General features: G+C 42.7%; 2 protein-coding genes across 4 annotated transcripts in view; both read left to right on the top strand.

The window, feature by feature from the left end:
- Positions 1-2,854: 2,854 nt before the first annotated feature.
- hyal2a (hyaluronidase 2a) lies at positions 2,855-7,136 on the top strand. Its single transcript, XM_047583951.1, is given in 5 exon segments — positions 2,855-3,060; positions 3,632-4,221; positions 4,224-4,621; positions 5,081-5,170; positions 6,092-7,136. Coding segments are annotated over 4 exon segments (1,428 nt in total). The 5' UTR covers positions 2,855-3,060; positions 3,632-3,674; the 3' UTR covers positions 6,485-7,136.
- Positions 7,137-7,672: 536 nt separating this feature from the next.
- Positions 7,673-24,887, top strand: part of hyal1 (hyaluronidase 1) — a 30,107-nt gene continuing 12,892 nt past the window's right edge. Inside the window, exons 1-4 of one of the 3 annotated variants that reach the window (XM_047581762.1) lie at positions 7,673-7,763; positions 8,070-8,980; positions 9,054-9,143; positions 10,315-10,658. In XM_047581762.1, coding sequence (XP_047437718.1) covers positions 8,072-8,980; positions 9,054-9,143; positions 10,315-10,653 — 1,338 coding nt within the window. In that variant the 5' untranslated portion in view covers positions 7,673-7,763; positions 8,070-8,071 and the 3' untranslated portion in view covers positions 10,654-10,658. Of the gene's footprint in view, positions 7,768-8,069; positions 8,981-9,053; positions 9,144-10,314; positions 11,526-24,887 lie in introns of those variants that run through there. The other 2 variants (XM_047581759.1, XM_047581761.1) reach the window with 2 other exon arrangements.

Genomic DNA, 24,887 nt, shown 5'->3' with positions numbered 1-24,887 from the left:
GAAATGATGTGTTTATCATATTTGTTTACAGCTTTCCCTCTAACGATATTTTAGTGCAGTTAGACTTCCCAAAAAGCTGAAGATAAAATTAAATGCTGCCCAAGGTAAAACCTCAAGCCGTGATCCACCGCAGCTGTTGTCGCCAGTTGGCATGGTATCAAACTTTAGTGGCAATGTAAACATAATTCAGTAAGCGCAGTTGACAAAGTCCCATAATAAATGGGTAGGGTTTCCTCTTGCAGGCGTTCTCTGGTGTCTGTAATTGTGTGGAATGTGGTTGGGTGCGTTTTGGGGCTAGAGGTCAGTCACTTTGATGTGTTTTCTCTCCGCTGGTCTTTGAAGTCTTCCTGAATGTCCGGTCTGCATTAAAAGGATGAACCCTGTCTTGTGAAACCATGAAAATGTTCATGAATAAGACACTGTGTAGCACTGTTTTGATCTACCAAGTGTTCCCTGATGTATACAGTGTGTTTCTACAGGGAACAGTCGTCCATGTGGCTATGGTTGAGAGAGACAGTCATTATATATTATCAGCAGCCTTGAAAAAGAACTAAAACATGCTTTGAATTATAAACTGTGAGAGAGCGAGATTTTCACGAGTAGTTTAACAAACTGTGGCAGTTTAAAGTAACATCAGAGCTTCTAGTCAGTTTTATCCCAGTTCAGGTGGTTTATGTTATAGTTCCCGTGTTATAGTTTGATATGTTTCGTCCACCTAATGGAAACATAAAGCCACATGAAAGTAAATTTAAGTCTACATTTTTATACTTTATCAGTGTCTTGACAATACTTAGGAAATTTGTCAATCTAAGTTCACCGGTTCACAGGATTGCTCGAACGCATCACGATTCATTTAAGTGTACAGGGGCACACACTGAAGATGGCAGGGCGTGTTTCCAGTTTCCCTGCCATTGTTTTCACTTCCTGACAGTCCCTGACTTCTGCAGATGTAACGTTCCGGAGGCAGAGGTCAAAGGGAAGCAAAGCCATTCCTTTGTTCCCTTCCCTCCCTCTTCATTCACACGGGCTGTTCGTCCTCCATTTTTTCCCCCCTCCAACACGCAGAGAGAGTGAAACGGAGAGAAACTGATGACATGGTGAGGTGAGTCAGCAAAGCTCAGGAAACAAACAGCAGAATCTCACAAAGGAAAAACACGCACTTCCAGACCCGGTGCCCCGGCATCCTTCAGCTCACGCAAAGGAAAAGTGCAGAGGGACTCCATTTTCATAAACTCATTCATGCAAGGCAGAACCAACAGTTTTACAAGCGATACTTGAAAGAAGCACTTGTAACAACTGTTCAGTCTCAGATTCCTTCTAGGTTATGAAATGAGGTTAACTATGTGTCTGTGCGTGGCCTCTGCCCCCTCGTCTACATTACTGTATCTGCTGTACTTGGCAGCACTATGGCATGTGGTACTTGGTTACTTCACTGAGCCACTGCCGATGGCTGTCATCACATGCCTCAGGCAGCAATGACATCTGCCTGCCAGATGCCTTGTGCCAACCGTCTGAAGTGTACTCAAAGCATTAGTGGAAAAAAAACATTAAAATCCTTTCCTATAAGTGGCAACACTACAAAGTAAAAGTACTTCGATGAAACTAAAAGATCTGCATTTATTATTGAACTCTGGTATATAAAGAAAGTAAGATGTTTGTGTAGCGCTATGCTATGTTTCAATCTAGTCAGTGGTGCAATGTATAGGCACGAATCTTCAGATGCAGTCTCAGATCCTCTCCTCGAGTATTCAAGTGGAGTATTCACTCCACTGTGTTTCAAAGGCAAATACTGTACTTTTCTACTCTGCAACATTCACCATTACACTGGCATTTAGAAATGTGTTTAAATTTGGTTTACTTTGCGTTAAAGTTGTGTTTGCATGTTCATTTCCACATAATCCTTTTAGGTACTTTAACTAATATTACATCAATCAATATTTCCTCCACCATTAGTTTATATGACGTTATTCTACTGTTAAAATATAATGTATGAATAGTGGATCTTTAAATTTAGCTTGCAGTACAGATAAAGCAGAATTTCCTCCTAGTGAAATGTTTGAGTAAAAGTCAGAAAACTTTTTCTGCATCAGTTTAATATAACTGTTTATCGGTAGTCTGGGGAATTAAAAACCTTAAAACCCGTTCTTATTATAAGCGATGTGCTCCGGCGACACTGCCTCAACAGCGACCATCATCGAAAATGAGAATGTATCACTGAAACTGTGCTCTTCAGAATAACCACTATTTACTCATTAGAGTCTGAAGCCTATGACAAACTGGTTGTTATGTATGCAACCTGCTACTCAAATTTGGAGGATGTTTTAGTGTTTTAGTGCTATTTAATGTAATAAAACTACTTTCAGAAGTTTTCATGAATAAAAAGCAGATTGTAAACTAAAACAAATACTTGCCACATCAAAGTATACTGTTAGTAATGTAGCTGAAAGGTCATTAGTGGCCCTTCTGATCTTATTTTAGGGATGTGGCATACTGGCCTGCTGTGACCTTCTGTGGATCGTGATATTGCTTCTTGCAGTGTATCTGTTTCACGGCGGCCGTGGCAAAGTTCTTGGACCGGCTCATTCAGCGCTGTACCGGGAAACAAAGATCAGAGATTACCTTTAAAAACTACAAAATCAGAACAACGTGTCACGTAACTAATATTTTAAATTGCGTGGGTTATTGAGCTGAACAAACATGACGCTGTAACACATTGGATGCTGACGGAGTTTTTAGGATGTCCGGTTTTGTTTGTCCGTTCCCCCCCTCTGTTTTTCCCTTAACCTGAATGGAACATCCCAAAAGGAGTTTGGCTCCGAACGAGTAGCTCCTGACAACATCGCAGGGGGTAAGTTCGCTTCACTTCACCGTGCCGACTGCAGGGACCCGAAGTTGCGAGATACACCACGGCTATACACGTAAATTAATCCCGTCGTCATTTTTTTTTCTTACGCTTGGTCATTTTGAATTTTCCCAGTTTGTTTGGAGCATCGCTGAAACGCGGCTTGGAAGTCGGAGGCTCCTAGGTTTTGGGAATGCTTCCTCAGTCTGCCCGGAAAGGTAAATTCATCCAATCTGCAGGGAAGTGTGTTTGTGTATTTGTTGGCGTTTACTGGCTACTTGACGAGGAGGTCATCTATTGCTAAAGATTATAACTCCCCCAGAATGTATTTTTATTAAAGTCAGTTTAAGTTACCTGTAACAGAAAGGGTCTGGGATGTTGAAGCCCTGGTTTTAAGTTGTAGCCTGCACAGACAACTACGGGAAAATGCTTTAATTGTAAACGTAAACTCATCTGCATAGAATGAAATTTCTGTGTGTTTGATACCTGAATATGTCTATCTATCTATCTATCTATCTATATAGATATATAGATATATATATAGATACATATATATATAGATACATATATTGGAACAAAATGAAGAAACAAACAAACCAAAAATTAACTCCTATAGAAAACGATAAATGTGTTTTCAATAAATAAAACAGATTAGCATTATTTACCTAAGCCATCCCGCAGGCTGTGATTGTGTCTCTAAAGTGTATAAAACTAAGTATGTGCTTTATAAACTTTATGAACGAATGTGCTGGAAGTGTATCTGAATCTGAATCTGAATCTGAATTGTAGAGCAAAGAGTGACAGTCCTTTCTGTCAATCCACATCTGACGACATGTTGTACTGGACTCTGTGTGACTGGAAAGTACTGCTGCTGATTGCTCTGCTGTGGGACGGCCTCTGTGCTGCGGAGCTGAAGCCCACCCGATGGCCGCTGTACCCCCAAAAGCCTCTGCTCCTCGCTTGGCAAGCCCCAACCGAGGACTGTGCCCCGCGGCACGGCATTCGTTTTCAGCTGGACCAGTTCCAGATTGTGGCCTCACCCAATGAAGGCTTTGTCAAGCAGAATCTGACCATCTTCTACAAGGACCGCTTGGGCTTGTACCCCTACTTTGAGAACGAGGATACGCGAGTGAATGGGGGGCTGCCACAGATGGCGAGTCTCACGCAGCACCTGGAGGCGATGCCAGATAGCATTCGGAAGTACATTCGAGAGTTAGGGGCTCAAGGTTTGCATATTGACTGGAGATGGTCATTGACTATGGACACAAAGAGTTCCGCAAATTCGTGGTGGTGCCAAAGAACCCACCTGGACTAAAATGGTGGAAGAAAGTTCCCAAACAGGAGTTGGAGTCGCCAAAGAAGTCATGCCTGGGCCTCAGAGGTGGCAAAGAGGCCCAACCAGAGACTGTGGCAAGGGTTCTACTGCGGACGCTGAGGGTTGCTAAAAACCTGAGGCCCAACCAGCTGTGGGGGTTCTACCTGTTCCCCGACTGCTACAACCACAACTACCAACACACTATGGAGAGCTACACCGGTCGCTGTCCCGACGTAGAGGTGGCTCGCAATGAGCAGCTGAAATGGATGTGGACGGAGAGCACGGCCCTTTACCCTTCCATCTACTTGAGCAACCTGCTGCGTTCCTCGGTGTCCGGACGGCAGTTTGTCCGGAACCGCGTCAAGGAGGGGATGCGGGTGGCTTCGTCAGGCGACGGCCTGGCGCGGCCCGTCTTTGTGTATGCCCGTCCCACGTATACCAACTCACTGGAGCAGCTGACAGAGGTGACGCTCTAACTTTAGAAGCACCGTCGATGCTGATTCTGGCTCCTCTTCCTGCAACTTCCTTTTTTTTTTTTTTACCTCTCTGGTGAAAATTAAACCGACTAACGAGTTCCTGTTTGCTGAGCTTTTAGGACACTATGGCTCTAACATACAGCCCTATCACCCACTGTTCTATGTCAGTGCATGCTGCATGGAGCTATCGCCCTTTACTTTTCCTTATCGGCAGCGGCAGTTATTTCCTGTTCTGGTAGCAGTCAGGCTCCCTAATACCTTTCATTTGTGTGGGATAAGCAGGAAGGGTGTTGGTCAAGTTGAAAATCTGGCTTAACACCCTATAGACTGTTTCCTTATGTGAGAATGAACAGATCGCGCTGCGTTCACGTGCAGCTCCCGAGCCTGTTGCCCCGTCAGTGTTTTTCCCTTTGTCCAATTCTTAGAAAGTGCTGTGTCATCTTACAGGTTGACCTTGTATCCACCATCGGCGAGAGCGTGGCTTTGGGAGCAGCGGGAATCATCCTGTGGGGAGAAGCGGTTTATGCGAGCAGCAGAGTAATTATGAAACACATTCATCACTTGGATTTTCTTTTTTTATTTCACCACAAATGTTATCTGAAGATTTGACCATCTTGTCAGTCATGTGTGTACTCGTTTGATGCGCACTGCTATTCCTCAGGGCTCCAGTGAACAGTGAGTGGGGAGAGTCACATGGTTGTTCTTCAGACAGGCAGGAGAGATTTGTCTGGAGGGCTGATTGGGACTTTGATCTCACATCGAGGCAATTAATCTGAAATTCTGAATAAAGTTTGATCCCTGGTGTGAAGGGATCAAACACGTCCCGCGTCATCAAAGAAATGATTCTACATTTAATTTGATTATAGGAAATAACATTATGGCACAGTGATAACGAATAGGAGGTGTACAACACATTGATACACATACAGAGAGCGATTTATAATAAAAGTCCATCTATTCTTCTTCAGTTTGTCTTCATTTTGGAAATGCCAGATGTGCACTATTGCCCTGTAGTTAAAATTAATTGTGGTATTTGCTAGTGAGGGCCAATAATTCTTCTATTTGTTTCATTATAGCATTATGTGCCACATTTCAGAGATCCACAAGGGCATTATTTATTATAATAATAAGAATGAAATATAAAAAAGGTTAAATTTAATCAATACAATTAGTATATATGTATTTATCACAACCACACTTTATGGTACGAGTTAACAATAAACAGAAAGTTGTGGTTCCCTTTAATTACTTTAGTTTTCAACCTCACTGAGGCAGTTGAGTACAAAGCAAACAAAGATATGTAGGCACCAACTAAGTAAAACCATGAAAAAAAGGCAATTTAGTAGGAAGAAAACATTTAGAAAAGGAAACTTGTGATGTGTTTGTAAGATAAAGGGTCTGTTTTAATATCTAAGTGTGAGCATGTCGTTATTTTCTTTTTTTTTTTTTTCTCTCCAGGACAGCTGCTATAACCTTGATAAATATCTGCGGGAAACACTGAGTCAATACCTCCTCAACGTCTCCACAGCAGCAGAGCTATGCAGCCAGACCCTGTGCTATTCCCACGGCCGCTGTCTGCGGAGAAACCCAGACAGCGATGTTTACCTGCACCTGAACCCCCTCACCCACACCATAGTCAGTCAAAATGGCAAGCCCGCGGTCAGAGGCGAGATCGGGGAAGCGGACAAGACGAGTTTTCAGACGGATTTTCTGTGCCAGTGCTACAAGGGTTTTAAGGGGGAGACCTGCAATCAGACCGACCTCCTGCACCAAAGAGGGACGGCGACTCTGAGCGGGGCATCGGCTCTCCAGTGTGTCATCTTACTGATTGTCTCTCTGCTCCTTCATTAATACTCGAAACATTAGTAGTTGCAAATGTAGGAGCACAAAAGAAGTAATGTTACGGAGCGAAGAGAGAGGCATTTTCATTTTTGTTTAGTTTTTTGTTGCTGTAAAATATATATGGATGACACAAGGTGAATTTATACGAAACACTGTGGAATTTGCAAAGTAGTGTTGTTTATAACTTTTACCCTCTAACAGTGCACGCTGGAAATGACCTCGTTTACATTTCACTCTCGGCTTCCTCTCAGCCTGCCTTCTCCCAAAGTGTCAAATTCCACGTTTGTCATCGAGAGGATGCTCCTGTGGTAAATGTGATGAATGAGCTGATGTATGCCTTATCTGTTTGTCGGAGGTCGGACGTGATTATGCACTTAAGTCTGTTAATAGCACAAAACATTTGAAGTGCCTCTCAGCATGACCTCTCTCTGACACCTGGTGTTTTTATGGAGACAATTACCGTATTACTATTTATTTGAATGTATGTTTTTTCTTTTATATGATCTCTTATTTTTTATGTCCAAATCATGACTACTAAGTTTCTCTTAAAACTTTTCTCTACTCTTGCTAAAAAACATCAGCCTTTGTGCCTTGTGTATGAAAACACATTCTGTTTTTTCAAATTTGATATGTGTCAGAATAAATAAACTCCTTTTCTGAGCTTCTCGCGTGTCTGCATTTTCAGTCCACAGACATTTTAGCGGCATCTCAGCGGCAAAGGCTCCAGTGAAAAGCTGCTTTTGTGGCGTAACGCGGGTCTGACTTTGTTGTCTGCAGTCAGTCAAAGTTCAGCTTCAGGAGGAGGTCTTGGTGCCTCAGTGCTGGTCAGGGGAGTCAAAGCCAGCCACTTCTCAGGGAGGGACACATTTCGCAGGCTGCTGCCTCGCACCCCTTCCCCTATGTAATTGTAGGGTGTCGTTAACCGAGAGTTATTTTTTACTTCTTTTAAGAGTAGAGGAGAGCGTGCACTTAAGCTTGGAGGAGGAAGAGTTCATTATGGCTTGACAGCCATTCAGACGAGAACTTTGTGCAGTCTTTCCAAATCGTCTCAATAAACAGTTTATTTTTAGTGCATCTTTTCTCATTGAAACAGACTGAAAAGTGTTCAAAAGGAAGAGTCTGTGACTTTAAATCTGCGAGCTTCACGCAGCGATTTGCATGTCTCTTTTTATTGGTTGGTGGAAACACTTGAGATTGGTTCCCGTTTCCATTCCCTCCCCTCTCCTGTGGGTGTCGTTCAGATCATGAGACTCAGGAACATACTACTAAAACTCCAATGGTGAACTAGGTAAGTAAGTATTTTTAACGTTTCCCTTCCGCACTGAAGTCATTTACAGCTTAATGTCTTAATCCAGTGTAGTTACACCACACACCACATTTGTGATTAACTTGAAAGTCATTGAGGAAAGCAGTTTGTCTGGTGAAAAGTCCAAATGAAGTTTGTGAAAACTGTTAAAAACAAAAAAAACGACCTGACTTAACTTTTGATCTTGTGTCACCACTCACGTCAACCTATTTTGCAAGTTTCCTCCCTCAATTTCACAACGCAGCTGGGTGAAATAAATAAGCAGCACTGTCTCTTCCCTCTCTGCAGAGATGTGGTCCTTTCATGGTGAAGCGCTTCTTCTTTCTAATCTGTTCAGCCTTGTGGCTGGGCTGCCGTTTCAAACTTCCTATTTGTCCCAGGAGCCGTTCCTCACGGTTTGGAACGCCCCGACTGCCACCTGCCTCTCTCAGTATGGAGTGAACCTCGATTTGGGGACGTTCAGCATTGTCCAGAACCAGAACCAAACCTTCATTGGTGACAACATTACCATCTTCTACGCTGAAAAGCTCGGCCTGTATCCGAGGTACTCCAACCAAGGGGAGGCCATAAATGGAGGGGTGCCACAGAACTGCAGCCTCGATGAACACCTCAGAGTTGCCAGCGAAAGCATCCACAACTTTATCCCCGACAGGGACTTCCAGGGCCTGGCTGTGGTGGACTGGGAGAGTTGGAGGCCTGTGTGGGAGAGGAACTGGGACAGTAAGGAGGTGTACTGGAGGGGGTCGAAACAGCTGGTGAAGTCCAGACATCCAGACTGGACTCCTGCTCAGATAAACGCGGAGGCACGTGAGGACTTCGAAGACGCTGCGAGGAAATTCATGGCGGAAACCGTGGAGCTGGGGCGGAAGTTGAGGCCGAATGGTTTGTGGGGTTTTTACGGTTTTCCCAACTGCTACAACTACTACAATGAAAAAAGCGCCGGCTACACAGGTGAGTGTCCGGATGTGGAGCTGAAGAGGAACAACGAGCTGTCCTGGCTGTGGAACGTCTCCACTGCTCTGTACCCTGACATCTACCTGAGCCTCGAGATGCGAGGCCTCGGCAGAGAGGTGCTCCTCTACGCTCACCACCGCGTCAAGGAGGCCATGAGAGTCGGCGCTCAGGCGACCCCATCCGCGCCGCCTGTGTTCCCTTACGCCCGCATCGTCTACACCTACACTCTACAGTTCCTCTCTCAGGCAAGTAGAAGAATATTTAAACTCCTCGCACTGTCACGAATAATTTGTCTCACACCTAGTTTTCGTCCTGCAGGAGCACCTGGTCTACACGGTCGGAGAGAGCGCCGCCTTAGGATCAGCAGGGGTGGTGCTTTGGGGTGACCACGCCTTTTCCAAATCTCAGGTAAACCGGTGTGGACAGCAGGGTGGGCGGTTGGGGTGAATTGCTGCGTCTGACATGGCAGCTTCTAGCATTGGTGTCTGTGAATGAGAAGTCTTGTAAAGCGTTCTGAGTAGAAATGCGCCATATAAACACAGAGTATTGACCATTTATGAGTCGGCTCAGATCTGCCCCAAAGTCATCTGACTCGAACCACAACCTTCCTCTGCTACATTCTCTTTTCTTATTTATTCAGCACATGCTGTGGACAGTTTAACTTGATCTGGCTGCCGCTTGTTATTGGGCAATGACTTTCATTAAAAGAGGGAAGTCCTTACATAAAAGCTTCTCAGTATTTAAAAACAGAAGAATTTTAAATATGCTGGTTTTGAATATATGTTTGTCATTAAAAAAAATGAACATTCAGCCTTTTTCATCCAATACACGTTCGTTTTTGAGTACATTTTCCATTTATATTTGTAGTGTACAAATTTAAAGAGGTGCCATTAATGTTTTTTGTACACTGTGCGCCGTGTCTATGGTGACCTGTTTTGAGTCACACGGGTGTACGTGAGGAGACAGGAAACAGGCGTCAGACTCAGCGCTGATTAAACCGCTGAAAACAGCTGAAAACTTGCTCTTCCCAGTGGAAGAGGGTTGTGCAATGTGTTTTGATTTTGAACAGAAGCCAGTCCGTGTTGGTCTCATTGTGTTTGTTCTCAGAGATATAAATATTAATTTTTGCCTTTTAAAATCTGATGTCCTTTACTTTGGCGTTCTTTTCAAAACGTGTCCGCCGTTATTTTGTACCTTTTTATGTGGGCTAAGGCGCTCAAATTGAGAATGTGTCCAGCTGCAGATTGTGTAGATTGTGCGTAGCAGCACGGTGTCTGCGAAACAAAATAATCTGCAGTGCTTTTGTTGCTTTATGGGGTTTTGGACAACATCTTAGCTTTATAACACAAACTCATACACAGATGCAGATGTTTTTAAGAGAATAAAAGCACGAATATCCAATAGCAGCAAACGTATTTGAGAAAGATATGGTACAATGTGTCTGACACTTGGGTCCTATTTTGTGCTGTGGAGTCACATGACCTAGTTTTTTTTTTTCAGTTGTTGTAATAAAAACAATAAAATAAGTTGTGTGAAAGCTTGCCCGGTTCATCACCTCCTGTTCCCTCCCTACCTTCAGGCTACCTGCGAGGCCGTCAAAGCCTACGTCGACGACACTCTGGGCCCTTACCTGGTGAATGTGACGGCGGCCGCCGTTATCTGCAGTCGGACCATGTGCTCGTCTCAGGGTCGGTGCCAGAGGAGGGACCCGACCTCGAGGGCCTACCTCCACCTCGACCCTCAAGCATGGAAGGTGGTGTCCACGGAGAAGCCGGGAGGAGGAAGGAACTACAGAGTTTCAGGGCAGACGTGGCCACACAATTTAAAACAGATGAAGCATGAGTTTCAGTGCGTGTGTTACCCAGGTTGGACCGGAGAGAACTGCTCCAAGCCAGTTCATGGAGCAGACGATTCTTGACGGAGGTAGGCCAGAGTGAGTGCATGTGGTCTTTTGTGAATGTAAATCTCTGAATCATTGCTCACATAATGGATGTGTTACAAAATTACATGAAATTGTTTTTGTGATTAGTAAAGTATTTTAAACTTTCAACCTTGCATTTTTACTTTCTCTTTCTTTTTTTTTTCTTTTTTTACATTTGTTTGTGTGTAAGTTGTTGCAGACACTTGAGTTTGGTGCTAGATCAACCTAAAGAGGCAATTTTAAGATATTTACATACAAGATGATTTAGAAGCAAGTTACAAAATAAAGTTAAAATAAATGAGCAAATTAAATTAAGTGTGGTGTGGAAACATCAAACCTCCAGCTCCAGTTACATTTCAGTCACTTTCACTTTTTCCTTTAAAACTAAGGAAATACTCTTGTACGTTTTATTGTTTTTACAACAGACATTTTATCTAATCCTGGCTTTAAAACCACAGGTGGAAACTAATGGTGCCTTCGAATTTAACTCATGGCTTGTGAACTGGGGCGTCTGCTCAACCACGTGAATTACAGGGACGCCCCGACATTATGTTTTTATGTTTTGATTTTCCAGTGAACAGAAATCTGTTTGTTACCGTTGCTCAGATATTCAGGGACTGTTTTGAAGGGCATGTATTTACCTTGTTTGTTTCCATTTCGTGCCACTTTATACTTTGAGTGGAACAAATAATGTTGTTACTCATGACATGTAGCCTATTATTTTACAGTTACTACTTCTTGTGTTGAACATACTGTCGGTCAAATCAATTTCATACTTCCCAATGAATTCTTTAACTTTTATACTTTGCGTGACTCTTGTAATGGTGCGGTTACTTGAAATTAAAGCTTTTGAATATTTTTGTACCAACTTTCTGAGTCCATCTCTTCATATCAACTGTGCCCGGCTTCAGTTGTCTGTTCGTCCAGCAGGTGGCGTTGCGGGACAGCAAACTGCAAGAAAGGCTCCAGTCGTCAAGGTCAGAGTTGTGGGTGCTTCCTAATCACTGACAAGTAACTGTAGATGAAAAGCCACTTTTGAATCAGTGTGTCAGATTCTGATAAGTTTACACCCCGACTCTGCAGCAGCTGGAGCGTCCACAATTAATTAAAGCCGCTCCAAGAAACAGAACCAAAGCGGGTGAAGAGAGCGTTAGGTGACCTTGATTGATTTACGAGTGGCGAGAACAATGTTGTCTTATCTGATAGCCACCACGGCTCCAAACTGGTGTCACTGGTAGTAATTTCTCCTTTGGCCCCCCCCTCCCTCTGGGATGCGAAGAACAGGTTCCCATGAGGCCGTGCTGCTTCCTACTTCCGGCTTTATCGCTGCTGGTTGGATTGTGAGGGAATGAGCAGGAGATAGAAGCCTCTCTCAAAGCTTAGAATAGATAAATGCAGCTTTCTCAACGGACAAACTACTCAACTGGTTTTCAGGCACTAATGAGAAAATGACATCCTAAAGCATTGTTAAATAACACTCCGGGACTCTCATAATTATGTTCCTCAGTCTGTTATTCTTTCATATATATGAGAATTATGCTTGAACTTGACATTTCCACCATGAAGCCTCATACTTGTCACCTGTAGTTTTACTCCATACGAGCAAAGTTGAGAACGAGCCCTCGCTGTCTTTACATTAACATTCTGATCTGTTTATCTGCTTCGAGTGGTCGTCTCCGTTTCCTCCACCCTCTGTCAGGTCTGGCAGGCCCTCTATTTCTCTATCCTCTCATCTCTGCATTTCTTCATTTTGGCGTCTCGCTCTGTCACCCCTCCATGGTCACGTCTCCTCTCTCCCTGCTGCTCGGTCTAGAGATCGTCTCGCTCGCTCTTGGTTTAATAACTATTTTGTCACGCTCCGTCTCTGTGTCCTTCAGAGGAGTCGACTCTCTGATCAGGTTTCTTAAAGATCTGGTGCGCGCTTTGTTTACATGATTTATGCGAGTGTATGTGTCACCAGAGCCGCAGAGTTGGGCGCTGATCAGGCTGTTTGATGCAGGTGCTCGCCTCGGATATGTGACTTTAAGGAAGAGTTGACTTATCGGGTGGAGATGATCATGTGTGCACGATGAAGATGAAGCTGCCACCAGCACGTGGTTAGCTTAGCATACGTGCTGCAGTTAAGGGGGAAGCTTCTCACAAGGCTCCATTGAAAGATTGGAAAAAAATTTGTTGTGTGATGAAGCAACATTGGCAGAGGGAGGAGCTTGGGTTGGATGGATGGGTCAACAAAACATCTAACTCCGCTACAGAAGATTTTGTTGTAACCTTGTTAGTGGAAGATTTTGGGCAGGTTCGCAATATGTACTGAAGTTTTCAGAGATGGATGAAAAGTTAATATACTGTGATTTAGTGCTATATGTTGGAGAAAACTATTTATTTTTCCAACATCCTCATAGTTTCAATATATCTTTCCATTTCTTATGTTCAGTTACACAATCAACTGTTTTAAAAGCAGTGTTGCTTCTGGCTGATGTTGTTTCCTTGACACCAAGCATTTCGTGTACACAACTTCCCAAGTCATAACCACAAGCTCACAAGTTATTATTGTAACCCAGACAATGCAACTTCTCCAGCAAAATATTTCCTCATTTTTTTCCCCAAACCATGACCATTTCCTTTCATTAACCGACGTTTCTAATGTCTAGTCTAGACAAATTTAAACCGCAGCAGTGTAAACTTTTGTTTTTTTAAATAACACTCACATGCTGTTAAAACTGTTACTAGATCATAACATTTTATTGTATTTCTCACTAACTGTTACTTAATTGGGAGCAGCGACTTCTTGGAATCTTTAAGATGAAACTATTTAAAAAGTACATTGTTAATTTGTGATCTTTTTACCCGAACCACTAGGTTCACTGTTTCTCTGTTTCTAGTCTTTGTCCGGAAATGTTGTTGCTCGTTTAATGAAAGCTGTGAGGAACATTCCCATCTCCCCCCCCAAAAAAAAAAAGCAGTACAAGGTCTTTTAGACGAATGATGAATGGTGCAAATGATAAACAGCAGCTTTTGTGTGAACTGGAATTACATGACTGTGAAAGCGGCTGCTTTTGTGAGTGAGCAGACTAAAAAACTGATGGAAAGTTGCCTTTGAATCGCCTTTTATCGCGTCCCCGTGTAAGTAAATGAAATCAGAGCAGTGAATCGGAGACGTGAATTGAAAAGGCAGAAAAGGCAGAGTGGTGACGAGGTCACGGCGTCCTATTTCTTTGGAGATGGAGCTCTGATATCTCTCCATTGTCGGCTGGCAGACTCACCACCAGGTCACATCCTGCAGTGGTGCATCGCATGGCTGGATGCAGAGGAGCCGAGGGTGATTGATGTCTTTGCACTTAAATAAATGTAAAGAAAAGGGTCGCAGGGATGCACAGCAACAACTGATCACCGTGTGTGTTTCATGTCCATGCACGTGTGTTCGTTATTGTGCGTTTGCTTTCTGTGCTGTATGCCTCCTGATGAGAGGTGACCTGACAGACTGTCGCATGTGACTTATCGTGCAGCGGGCAGCACTCCGCTCAACCCCAGCCCTCGACCCCATCAGAGCTCAGAGAATATCGTTTAAGTGCTGGAGGAAACTCACATTCACACACTTACTATACAAAGGTGGCTCCTGCCAAAGTCACACAATAACTCTGTGTGTGTGTGTGTGGGTGTGCGTGCGTGGCCACGAGTCATTCAGGTGGAAAATTACACCACCCAATCAATCGCTAATAGAAAGTGTTTCCTCCGGTAGAGGCCAATCAAAATCTCACAATGTGCCTTTTCCTCAAAACAACGGCCAATCAGTTGCTCACAAAGCTCGCCGCTGTCATGTTGATCCTGATGAAACATAATTATTCTCTGCTTTCATGGACTCACGCTGATGACATTGGGCAGTGACGAATGATGACGATAAATAAATAATAAGATAATAATAAAATAAGTGAGGGAAGGGAACAAGAATAAGCGCCCCCCCTCCCTCCCTCCACCCCCTCGAACCCTGATGCCCTTTCAGTTTGTAATTAATTCAAATAAGTTTTTTTTCCCCCTTGCATGCGTATAATCCATTTTCAGCATTTTCTCCTTCATTTTAGAGGGTTTGATCTCGGCTCATTTGAATAAACATTTTGCTCCATATTAGTCGGGGTAATGAAGTGGATCTCAGAAGAAAAATGCTTTTGTTATGAGAGTGGAGAGCCCAGTGGCACAAAAGGAGAATCACACTGGTCAAGTCAGCAGGGGAATTGCTGATTGGGGACCGGAGTCAATTGTCAAACGCAGAATCCGAACAATGATTTGCAATTTCTTTGTCGAAAGTGTGAATGTCAAGAGTGAGGAGTCTGTGAGGTGTTTTAGAATAAATTATGTATGTAGTGTGTTCACATGACACTTTTTCTGACGCACTACAACTCTTATCAACAGCAGTTAATCACGTTCCTGATATGTTCTTTTGAATTAAGATTGATTATTTAAGACTATTATAAAATGGCCCATTTTGCTGCTGAGCTCCTTCAAAGTCTCACCACTCTCGGTTGACTTTTTTTTTTGAAAAGGCTGCTCTTTGCAAAGACCACTTTTTAGTTTTTTCTTTTTGTTCCCTACAGTAACACAAAGCAGAGCCTTTTAAGACACGCTTTCCCCAATTTGATGTGGGAGAACTTGACTGGCACGCATTGAACTGAGCTGTGACACCCACTGTGAGCCGGGCCTTATCACCCCGCATCAGTTCTCACTCTCTGAAGAATGAACGGGAGAATGAAGTCAGGTTTCAAAAATCGCGTGGAAACCATTTAAACAAGCGAGAGGAGGATTTAACTTCAGCTCATTAATGTGCATACCAGTGGCACATGGGTGTCCGCGTACTCTCTGTCCGCTGACGTTCAGGGCTCGTTTAATCAAGACGGTGGGAAAATTGATGTTGTGACATTTCTGTGTGAGTGAAATTAAAGTTCAAAGAGAAAACCCCACCTCTCCGTTACCTCAGTCTTTCTTATTTCAGATGTGCAATGTACTGAAATGATTGTCTTCTTATCTGGCTTCGGATTTGAAAAACTGGCAAAACATGTATTTAGACGGACGCCTTGTCAGAGATTAAACTTCCAAAAGAGAGCAAGAAATAAACTGATCTCTGCCAGAGACAGGAAACACAAAAGTCATTTTTTTTTATTTAACTTACTGACTTTATATGATTGTAAATAAGGTCAATAAATTGGTGCAGCGTGTGCGGTCACTTCCTGCCTCTGGAAAGCGCTCCGCTCTCTCCAAGATCCCCCAACCTTAAACATATGAAGTGTGATTTAATGGCATTCATGAATCCTATTTCACTTCATCTTAATCGACTGTCTGCTGCTCCCGCTTTGATTTACCAACTGTTTCTCTTTATTCCATAACCTTTTATTGTAAACAACACACACACACACACATGCGCAGCAGGGAGGCGCCCACGCATACATGCACTTACATGAATTCAAGATTAGTCCGCAGGAATCAAGGTTTGCTGGGTCTCAACAGAAATGTCATGGTGAGTCGTAACCTTTACTAGAGCACGTTATCTGCTCTGATAGCGTGGCCGGGGCCGGGACGGGGACCAACGCGATGCGATTGGATTTGAAAGGTTCCCATCCAAGTCGTGCCCACCGGCTATCTTGCCGCCACAGTTCAGCAACACCAGCACTACAGCATGCCTGCAAAGTTTCAAGGATCTGATCTGTCCCACTGTATCTACATCTCCCCGCCCTTAATTAATTAGCTGTGGCTGGAGAATAGGAGCGGGGTCGCTCCGTATTTGACATGAGAGGATGTATGATGTGAAGGAACAAGGCACAGAAAGGAGGAGTAATGACAATGAAATCTATCTGACGTGTCTCAGCTGCGCTTCTTTTGTGCTTAAATGGTATGATAGGAGGACAGTAGGATATGAAAAAGGGATGATGTGGAGGGAAGATGAATGTGGTAGGTGTTATTAAATGCAGATCTGTTTGCAGAAGTGCTGACATGTGTATCTGTCTCTGCGGGTCATGAGTTATGAATGTGACAATGCCAGCTCCTCGCTTAAACCACAGAGATCAGAGCGTGTCCTTGGCGTCAGCTTGGACAGACAAATGAAGATCAGCATTACATGAAACATGCTACACTTAAAAGGGAGGCTGCAGGAGTGTTTTCTTCCATCTTAACTGTTTTTTATATCAACAAAAGCTGCACATAGCAAATACGAGCAAAGTTTCCAAAGCATTGCAGATGTAATTAATTTATATGCATGTTCTCTTATCCCTGTGACCTACTTTCAGCTTCTCGTCTCCTAGGGGGAACAAGTCTTGCAGCCAGGTGGAACACAGACAGAAAACGAGACTAGGAGTCTGCAACAGACTCGCAAAGAAGAGGCTAACGTGATAACGTTTAGCTGTGACACGGTTTAGGATCTTTGCGTGCTAACATTTCTGTCGCACTAGACACAAAACTGAGGATGATGTAATTAGTCCTGCAGGTGTTTCGTTAGATGCCACAGAGACAGACAAACTCAGCACACGTTGACTCGTCAGTGTCAGGTCCCTACCTATGACCAGATAGAACCGGCTAACGCAGTGGTACTTGAGCCTATGATCCACTGATGGAGGTATTGAGACATTTATTTTCATTATTAAGAACTCAATGTCAGTGGGGACATTCCTTGGGGAAAACACTGTATTCATTTACCTCCAAAGTAACCTCTGTAAACGGATATGTGAATATAAATGCAGACTATAGCCGATGGCTTCTCAGACTGCAAACTGAGCATTTCCTACTGCTGCACCTTCATGTTAAATGCATGGACACAAGCTGAGCTGTGTCTGAGGGTGTCCTGTGGTGTCTGGCAACAGCATGTTGTTAGTGGCGGTCTTTGAGGGGAGGGGCCTCTGTGGATCATTCCACAAATACTTGATCATTTTGGGATCTAGTGAATTCGGAGGCCAGGTCAACACCTTGTGCTGTTCTTCATGTTGTTCTTAATCTATTTTGTGTGTGTGTGTCTGTGTCAGGCTGCATTCTGCTGGGGATGACTACTACTTTTAATGGCCAGTGTATTTCAGGACGTAATGGTGCAGCCACAGTGAGCTGTTAGATGAAGAGCTGCACACGACAAGATGCACATCTGCAACCAACTCCCCTCACTGTATCATGATGCTAGCTGATTCATGCTGTAAAGTGTACTAATGTACACAGTTGATCTCAAAATGACCAAAAAAAAAAAAAAAAGGTTAAGTATTATCTGAATTCTTTATTAAAATGACAAGTTAGTTTTGTTCCCACCAGGACTGTGTGACCTGTAGTATATACTGTGTTAGATGTTACCACCAGTAGCCTAACAACTCAAGTCCAGATGAAACAATTTCAGACTGTGTGGAATAGGAGAGGATGCTACTTTAACCTGGGCCAAGTGGGCTCATACAGTATGTGCTCAAATGAACTGCTGTTGTGCTTCAAAGTAGTTTCCGGTAAGACGTCTCCTGTCCACATCTGGTCTAAGTGTTCACAGTATGAGATGCATTAGGGTGCAGGTTGGCATCCATGGTCACAGCAGGGGGCAGTAGTGAATAGTGTTTCTGCTGAAAGGCATGATGGCAAAGTCTGAACACAGATGCTTGTTTTCTTTCAGTATTTCAAGAGCGACGACATAAGTCTGCATTTTTAAAATCTTTATCTAGTGAATGTCGAGCTTCTACTAAAGGGATAAAATCAGATTGTAATGAATGTGCCGTATACGGTACGTGACAGTAATCTCAAAAGATATAAATGGATGCAAACCTGCTCAAGTCAGAGGGACAGAACTTCACTTTCGGGACCTGATGGCAAAGAATTCAGCATTTTTTTTTTTTTTTTGCTCATAATTATTCATCCATCATTTGATGTCAAGAGCAAAGACACTGCAGGAACATTTCCACTACAAATGCCATGTGTAAAAATGTAAATATGAAGAACTGCTCTGTTCAAACAGTTTGCTCTTCCGTGTTTTGCAAGTTTCATATTTATTTTTTTCGTGAATTATACTGAAGATGAGGATTATACCATCAGGTGGTCTCTTTGCTGTTTTCTATGGTCTTCCTCCCTGCTCTGCTTGAATTGCAGCTTTCGGTGCTTCAGTGGAGCAGCGTGCCTCCACAGGGTGACATTCACTCCGCGCGCTGTTGTTCTTGGGCGTTGCTAAACGGTGGCTCCCGGGTTGCTCAGCCACCGTCCAAATCCTCCATTTCTGCACCTGTTTCCAAGACAACTGACATTTAAAGGGGCGGCTCTGGTTATTGACTGTTTGCCCTTGACCACCACTCTGCTTGCACTTAAAACTGTTTGGTCCAGCCTGTGACCTGTGATGGAGTTTTCTCTTATTTTGTTCCCTCTGCAAACCCACTGTCACTTCATGGCAGCACGCGTTGCAGCTAAGAACTGCGACACTTTGGGTGGAGCAACAGGGTGACAATACTTTGCCGAACGAGGCTCCATTTTTGCCTTGTCTCCGGCATTTTAATTCAAGAAAAGATTTCCATGGATTTGAGTCATAGTGTATGCTTAATGTGGGAAATCAGCCTAAATGGGGAGTGAAATGAGCTAACGCCGAGTGCTGTGCCGCCAAAATCAGTTGGCGGCGCAGCACTTGTGTAGGTGTAGGCGCAGATTCAGTTGAGTAACTGAATAACAGGCTTATGTAGAATGTGGCACCCAACTGTGCAACTGCCACACCACCGAATTAAAATTAAACCACCAAAGACGAACGTAGTGGAGAATATTCACCCCTACTCCTCCTCCTCCTCCTCCTCCTCCTCCTCTGATAGTCTGTGGTGGAGTCCTCGTCGAACGCTCTTCCTTTTATGTTATCAACACAGAGCCTGATGTCTCAATCTGTCAGCCCATCTCCTGTTCCCTGCTGATGATCATGGTGAAATTATTCCCTAACAGGTGAAATCAGTCGAGCAAATATAATGGGATTTCTCACCTCAGAATAGAGGCACACCTGATATTTTAGTGTAAGAGTTGCATGGAAATTACAGAGGCAGAAAACAGATACAGGATTCTCTTATGCTGAAAAAGAAAGTATGCAAATTTGTAATCCATTTCCTCTGAGGGGTACTCTGTCAATTTAGTGTCGTACTGCCATTAAATTAAGGCGCTGAGGCAGGAGACATTTTTTTAAGAGACCGGTCAAAATCGAAGAAGCCTGAGCTGTAAATTTTTAAGATGGATTTATATTTGTTTAATGCTTAACTTTGCCACTGATATGTGGGCACTAGTGGCGTCTCATGTTTAACCTGGTCATGTTTAACTGTTTCCGTGTTATGGGCATTTCCTGTTTTATTTTGTTAGTCATTAACTCTCCATCATTTCAGATGTCTTCCACAGTGTGATTGCTGTCCCTGATTATTTGCCCCGTCTTGATGTTTCTCACCTGTGCCTCATTGTTCTCTTGGTATTTAGTTTCTGTGTTTCCTTCTCTTTGCCAGTTCGTCATTGTACTCTGTGTCGTGAACTCCACAGTTAGACAGAAAAGTCCATTCAGTGACAGGCTGCTCTGTCCTGCTCCATGTACACAGTGAGGAGGTCGTTTATCCCTCAGGCCATAAGAGTATACAACGCTTCCCTGTGAGGAAACAACTGGACTGTGGTCATTGTTGCCACTGATAGATATTATCTTACACAGCATTATAGATTCATGTATTATGTAACTTCATCTTATCTGTCTTTCTATCTTTCACATCTGTTTCTATACGATGAAGCTGCTGAACACCGGATTTCCCGCCATATAAATAAAGTATCTGTCTAATCTATCTGATTTAATCTATCGCAATATTGTGAATTTGGAGCTGAGGGTGGAGTCATTTTATCGATGATCCGCCCACACGTTATCTAGTCTCATTTGCGTTTGTTTAACCTCTTCATCCCTATGCCTATTTTCCTGCCTCCTGTACAAAAACGACATATAACAAATGAGTTATATCTTCATAACTCTAAGGGCTGTATGAATAAGAGAGATTGCTACAAAAGTGTCAGAATAAAGATATATGTTATTGTATCAAGTAGAAAATATAAATTCAAAACAAACAAAAAAACAAAAAAACACATTATGTAGAGTAAAAACCATCCCTGACATCTGGGATAGTAGCCCAGTTCAAATATGAATAAGTAATGTAAAATCTGATAAGTAACTCTGTAAAAGTAGATGGTGAAAAAGTGACTCTGAACAATTTTAGTGATGTGGCCCATTTATGTCCAGGTGGAATCACAAATTATGCCTTTTTGTCACATTTTGGCACTGTATGTGCCATATGACTGTTTTGAGGTACCAGTCTGGAAAACTAATTTAGTTTCACTGATATGTCACTAAATACAAATAACAGTTTGACTCATTCACCTAGACTTCGGTGAAACTCAAAGGAGAATATCTCAACAGCCGACTGGTCAATTTTAATGACGGACACCTGTATCAACCAATCAGAGTCTAGAAAATCAAAAGCCGTGCCCAAATTTACCATAGCAACTACCAATGATGATCCAGAGCAAAGCAAACACAAAGATCACACATGGTCAGCAACCCTACCTCAAACCTAGAAGCCTCTACCTCTTCATGTAAACAAACAGGAGCACCTTGATTCATTTCAAACTGACACATAGTCATAGGAGACGCCATTAGCAGCGTTTTTTGGGGGCTGGAATATAACATTCAATCACAAAACAGCAAAGGAAAGACATACTGTGATTTTGCGAATGTTATTTTCCCGACTCTTTGGCTTCTAGCTCTCTGAGTTTTCGTCGCACAGTGGAGAGACAGACGTCAGCAGTATCTCTGCTTTCATATGATGTGGGTCGAACTGTGGTCTGCTTTAACACTACTGGGTATAAAGAAATGTTGGATTATACCCTGCACTAAGAATTATAATATTTCTTTCTTTTGTAAATGTCAATAAAAGTGCTAACTACAGGGGTGTGCAGGTGCACTCACGATCTATATTGTATTTCAGTGTTTTGGTGTGGCCCAAGTCCCATCCACCAACATCAAAAAGGCAGAGCTTATGACATTTACTGCAGCCAGCCACCAGGTGAAACTTCCCGTCTATGGTTTTGCTGTTCAGCTCAGGTAGCAATACCACCAACTAGATGGTCTGTGTTTATTGCTTCAGCTAATTTAAATGAAAAATAAACAAATAAAATCTATCTAACTGATCAAATGTCATCATAGGTGCAGTGAATCCAGAAAAAGGATTTGTGGTTGAACATTTACAATACTTAAAATTCCTCTTTCAGAGCTTCTAAATTATCAGGCAGCATGTTCCCGACTAGTCTTTTCTCCAGTAAACATGTGCCCGGTGCCTTCAGAAGCATCTGAACCACTGAGCTAACTGGCTTCCAAAGTGAATTAGAAAAAACAAATATGATAAAAGCAAATTAAAGCAAGCCTACCCGGAACTCATTCAAATTGCATTGCAGTGTGAATGATCGGGGCGATTTGCAGCCCCAATAAAACATGGTTTCCATGGAATATGGCTTTTTGCTGATGAGCCTCAAAGACACATGAATCATTGTGGCAGAAAAAATACCTTTGAGCTGACCATTCCACTTCTTGCAGTCTCCACAGCCCCTATTACATTTTAACAAAGAACTATGAACCCATTTCCTGTTTCCTACTGACTCCTTTGGGCTAACAAAACTGCACTGCACTCAGCTCCATAAAAGGATATCTTGTTTCCAGTGTTGGTTTCAAATAAATATCGATCAAAGCGATCACAAACTGTAAACGTCTTACAAGGGAAATGCTTCGTTTTGTTTTGTAGTGTGGTAGTGAGGTATTTTTCACTCAGTGCTGGTTGTCTTCATTCCCAAATACATTGGATTTATATTGCACTTTTCCAGATGCTCAAAGCACTTACAATTGCATTGTACAATTGCATTATTCATTCGCTCACACAGTCACACCCTGGTGATGAACGGAAATGTGGCTGCCAGTTCGCCAGTTTGACCACTGTTCCTCCTGAGCTACTGCCCCCATCATCATCATCATCATCGTCATCATCATCATCATAAAAACGTTTCGCTGTGACATGACAAAAGTTTAGCCGTGAATTTTACCAAATCAGCGATGACGTATGTACTGTATATAAAATTTTTAGGCTCGACCTGGATTCTGTTCAGGACAAAGAGTGACATAATGCCCATTATTCTCCTCTGTCACATGATAGATGCAATCACATCAAGTGGTCATGCTTGTACAGAGAACAAAGAGAATAGAGTGCTTCTTTTTAATTTTACCTCATTCCATAAAGGGAAAGTTGGATATAAAATGTTATTAAATAGATTGATTAGATACAGCAGACTGAACCTAATTTTCTTTTTTAACTTTAAGATGTGACTTTAACTTTAACTGTGAGATGTCTGCAGGTAAAGCTCAGTGGTGTTTCTCAACTCAGCACTATTTTAAACTTTGATCATAGGATTCATTGTATTAATTAACTTCACACAGAAAGAGTCAGTAAATCCGACTGATAACATGCTGAATGAAAGGATACAGACATAAATATTTGTGCTTACTTTATTTTAAAACTCTTTGGGTTCACACACAGGGCATCAGGCAGCACGCCGCTGTTAGCTGTCACACTGTAACGCACCCAAAATAAACAGAAAGTCCCAATATTCTGAGTCATTTCTCAGCATTTATTTACAAATGTCCAAGTACAGACTGCAGAAGTTAATAAGAGAAGACTGGAAATTAGTCATCACAAAGCCACGTTATAGGTTCAGTCAGTTAAATCTGTCTCAGTCTGTGAGTTTAGGAGAGTTGTTTCAACTAATGAGGCACAATGTCAAAAGCGTCAAATATGGAGATCAAAAACATAAATGAAAATGACAGAACTAGATCAGAGGAGCTGCTCCGCTGCATCTGTTTGCATTTTCATTTATTTTGTGTCAGAAAAAGATGATTTCTTTTATTTTTCTTTTATCTGGGAAGTATCCAAAGTCTTCATATATATATATATACATATATGAAACCAGTATTTCTGATTTGGGTTTTATGTCATGGCACAGGAATTATTCCATTTAAGGATCTCCTTTACAGATGTTCTGATACACTGTTGAAACTCTGTTTTTGATGAAATGTCAAAACATAGACATCTTAAAAGTAGGTAAAGAGACACAAATGGAGCAAATGAAAGGACACTTGATGCACAGTCACCTCAACGTGCAGCACATGCCCTGAAAAAAGCCTACAAGGTCACAAGGATGAAAAAGCAAATGCCAAAATGTTGAAGTCCCACTTTTCCCTCTCTCCTAACACCACCCTCCCTCCTTGTTTCATTGTTTTTTCCCCCTCTTCTCCTTCTCGTTCTGTCTCTTTCACTCTTCTCTCCCTGCATCGTCTCCCTGATCGGGTGGCAGACAGCGTGTAAGTGCTCTAACCCAGAGAAGTCTCCAGGAGCTCTTGTGATTGGCTGTGCTCTGCAGCACTGTTCACAATCGATTAAGGCACGGTGAGCTCCCGTTAACAGCTTTTCTCTGCTGCTCCTGTGGCTTTGATACTGTCACATAGACTCCAACTTCGCCCTTAACCCTTCAACCACTGTCCTCTCTTTGTCTCCTTCCCTCTCTTTATACTTTAACTTTCATTTTCAAAGCTGCAGTCTGCCTCACTTTACTGCCACTCAAAGACGTTCCATACAACTCTCACTCCAGGCTGGTGTTACTCTTAACTTTTCTTTTTCTTTTTTCTTTTTTTTACCCCCTTGCAGTTCTTACTCTGGAGTCACTTAGAGCCTCTTCTCCCCTCGCTCACCTTGTCCTGTCATCTCAAATTTCAGTCACAATTCTGTCCTCGGGGAGAAAAAACGAAATTCAGATAAAGAAACAGAGAGATTAAAGGGAGAGGTGTTCTTTAAATGCAATCATGGAATAAGTTGGCAAACATCATCTGTGATATTGGATATCTGAAGACTCTCGGCCTCTCTAGGCTACCTCTGTTCTATGCTCGTATCAAATATGTCTGCCCTTCATGATGAACAAGTACTGTGGTCTAGTGCAGGACCGGGTTTGACCTTTAAGATGGGAGGTAATAATGTGGGGGATGATACATAGCCATGTATTAATGGTAATACACATGAGTTGGCATTTTTTTTCTTCGACTTAAAGCTATATGAAGTCAGTTAGTTGAAGTCCAGCGACAGGAAGTAACCCACAGCTCGCAGGATATCAGCATATGTTGAGGCAGATACTAGCACAGAGGCAGAACAAGAGCG

This window comes from Mugil cephalus, chromosome 4, assembly GCF_022458985.1.
Source record: "Mugil cephalus isolate CIBA_MC_2020 chromosome 4, CIBA_Mcephalus_1.1, whole genome shotgun sequence".
Classification (NCBI taxonomy): Eukaryota; Metazoa; Chordata; class Actinopteri; order Mugiliformes; family Mugilidae; genus Mugil; species Mugil cephalus.
Note: the sequence above shows the minus strand (reverse complement) of the source record. Positions and strands in the feature narration are given on the sequence as shown.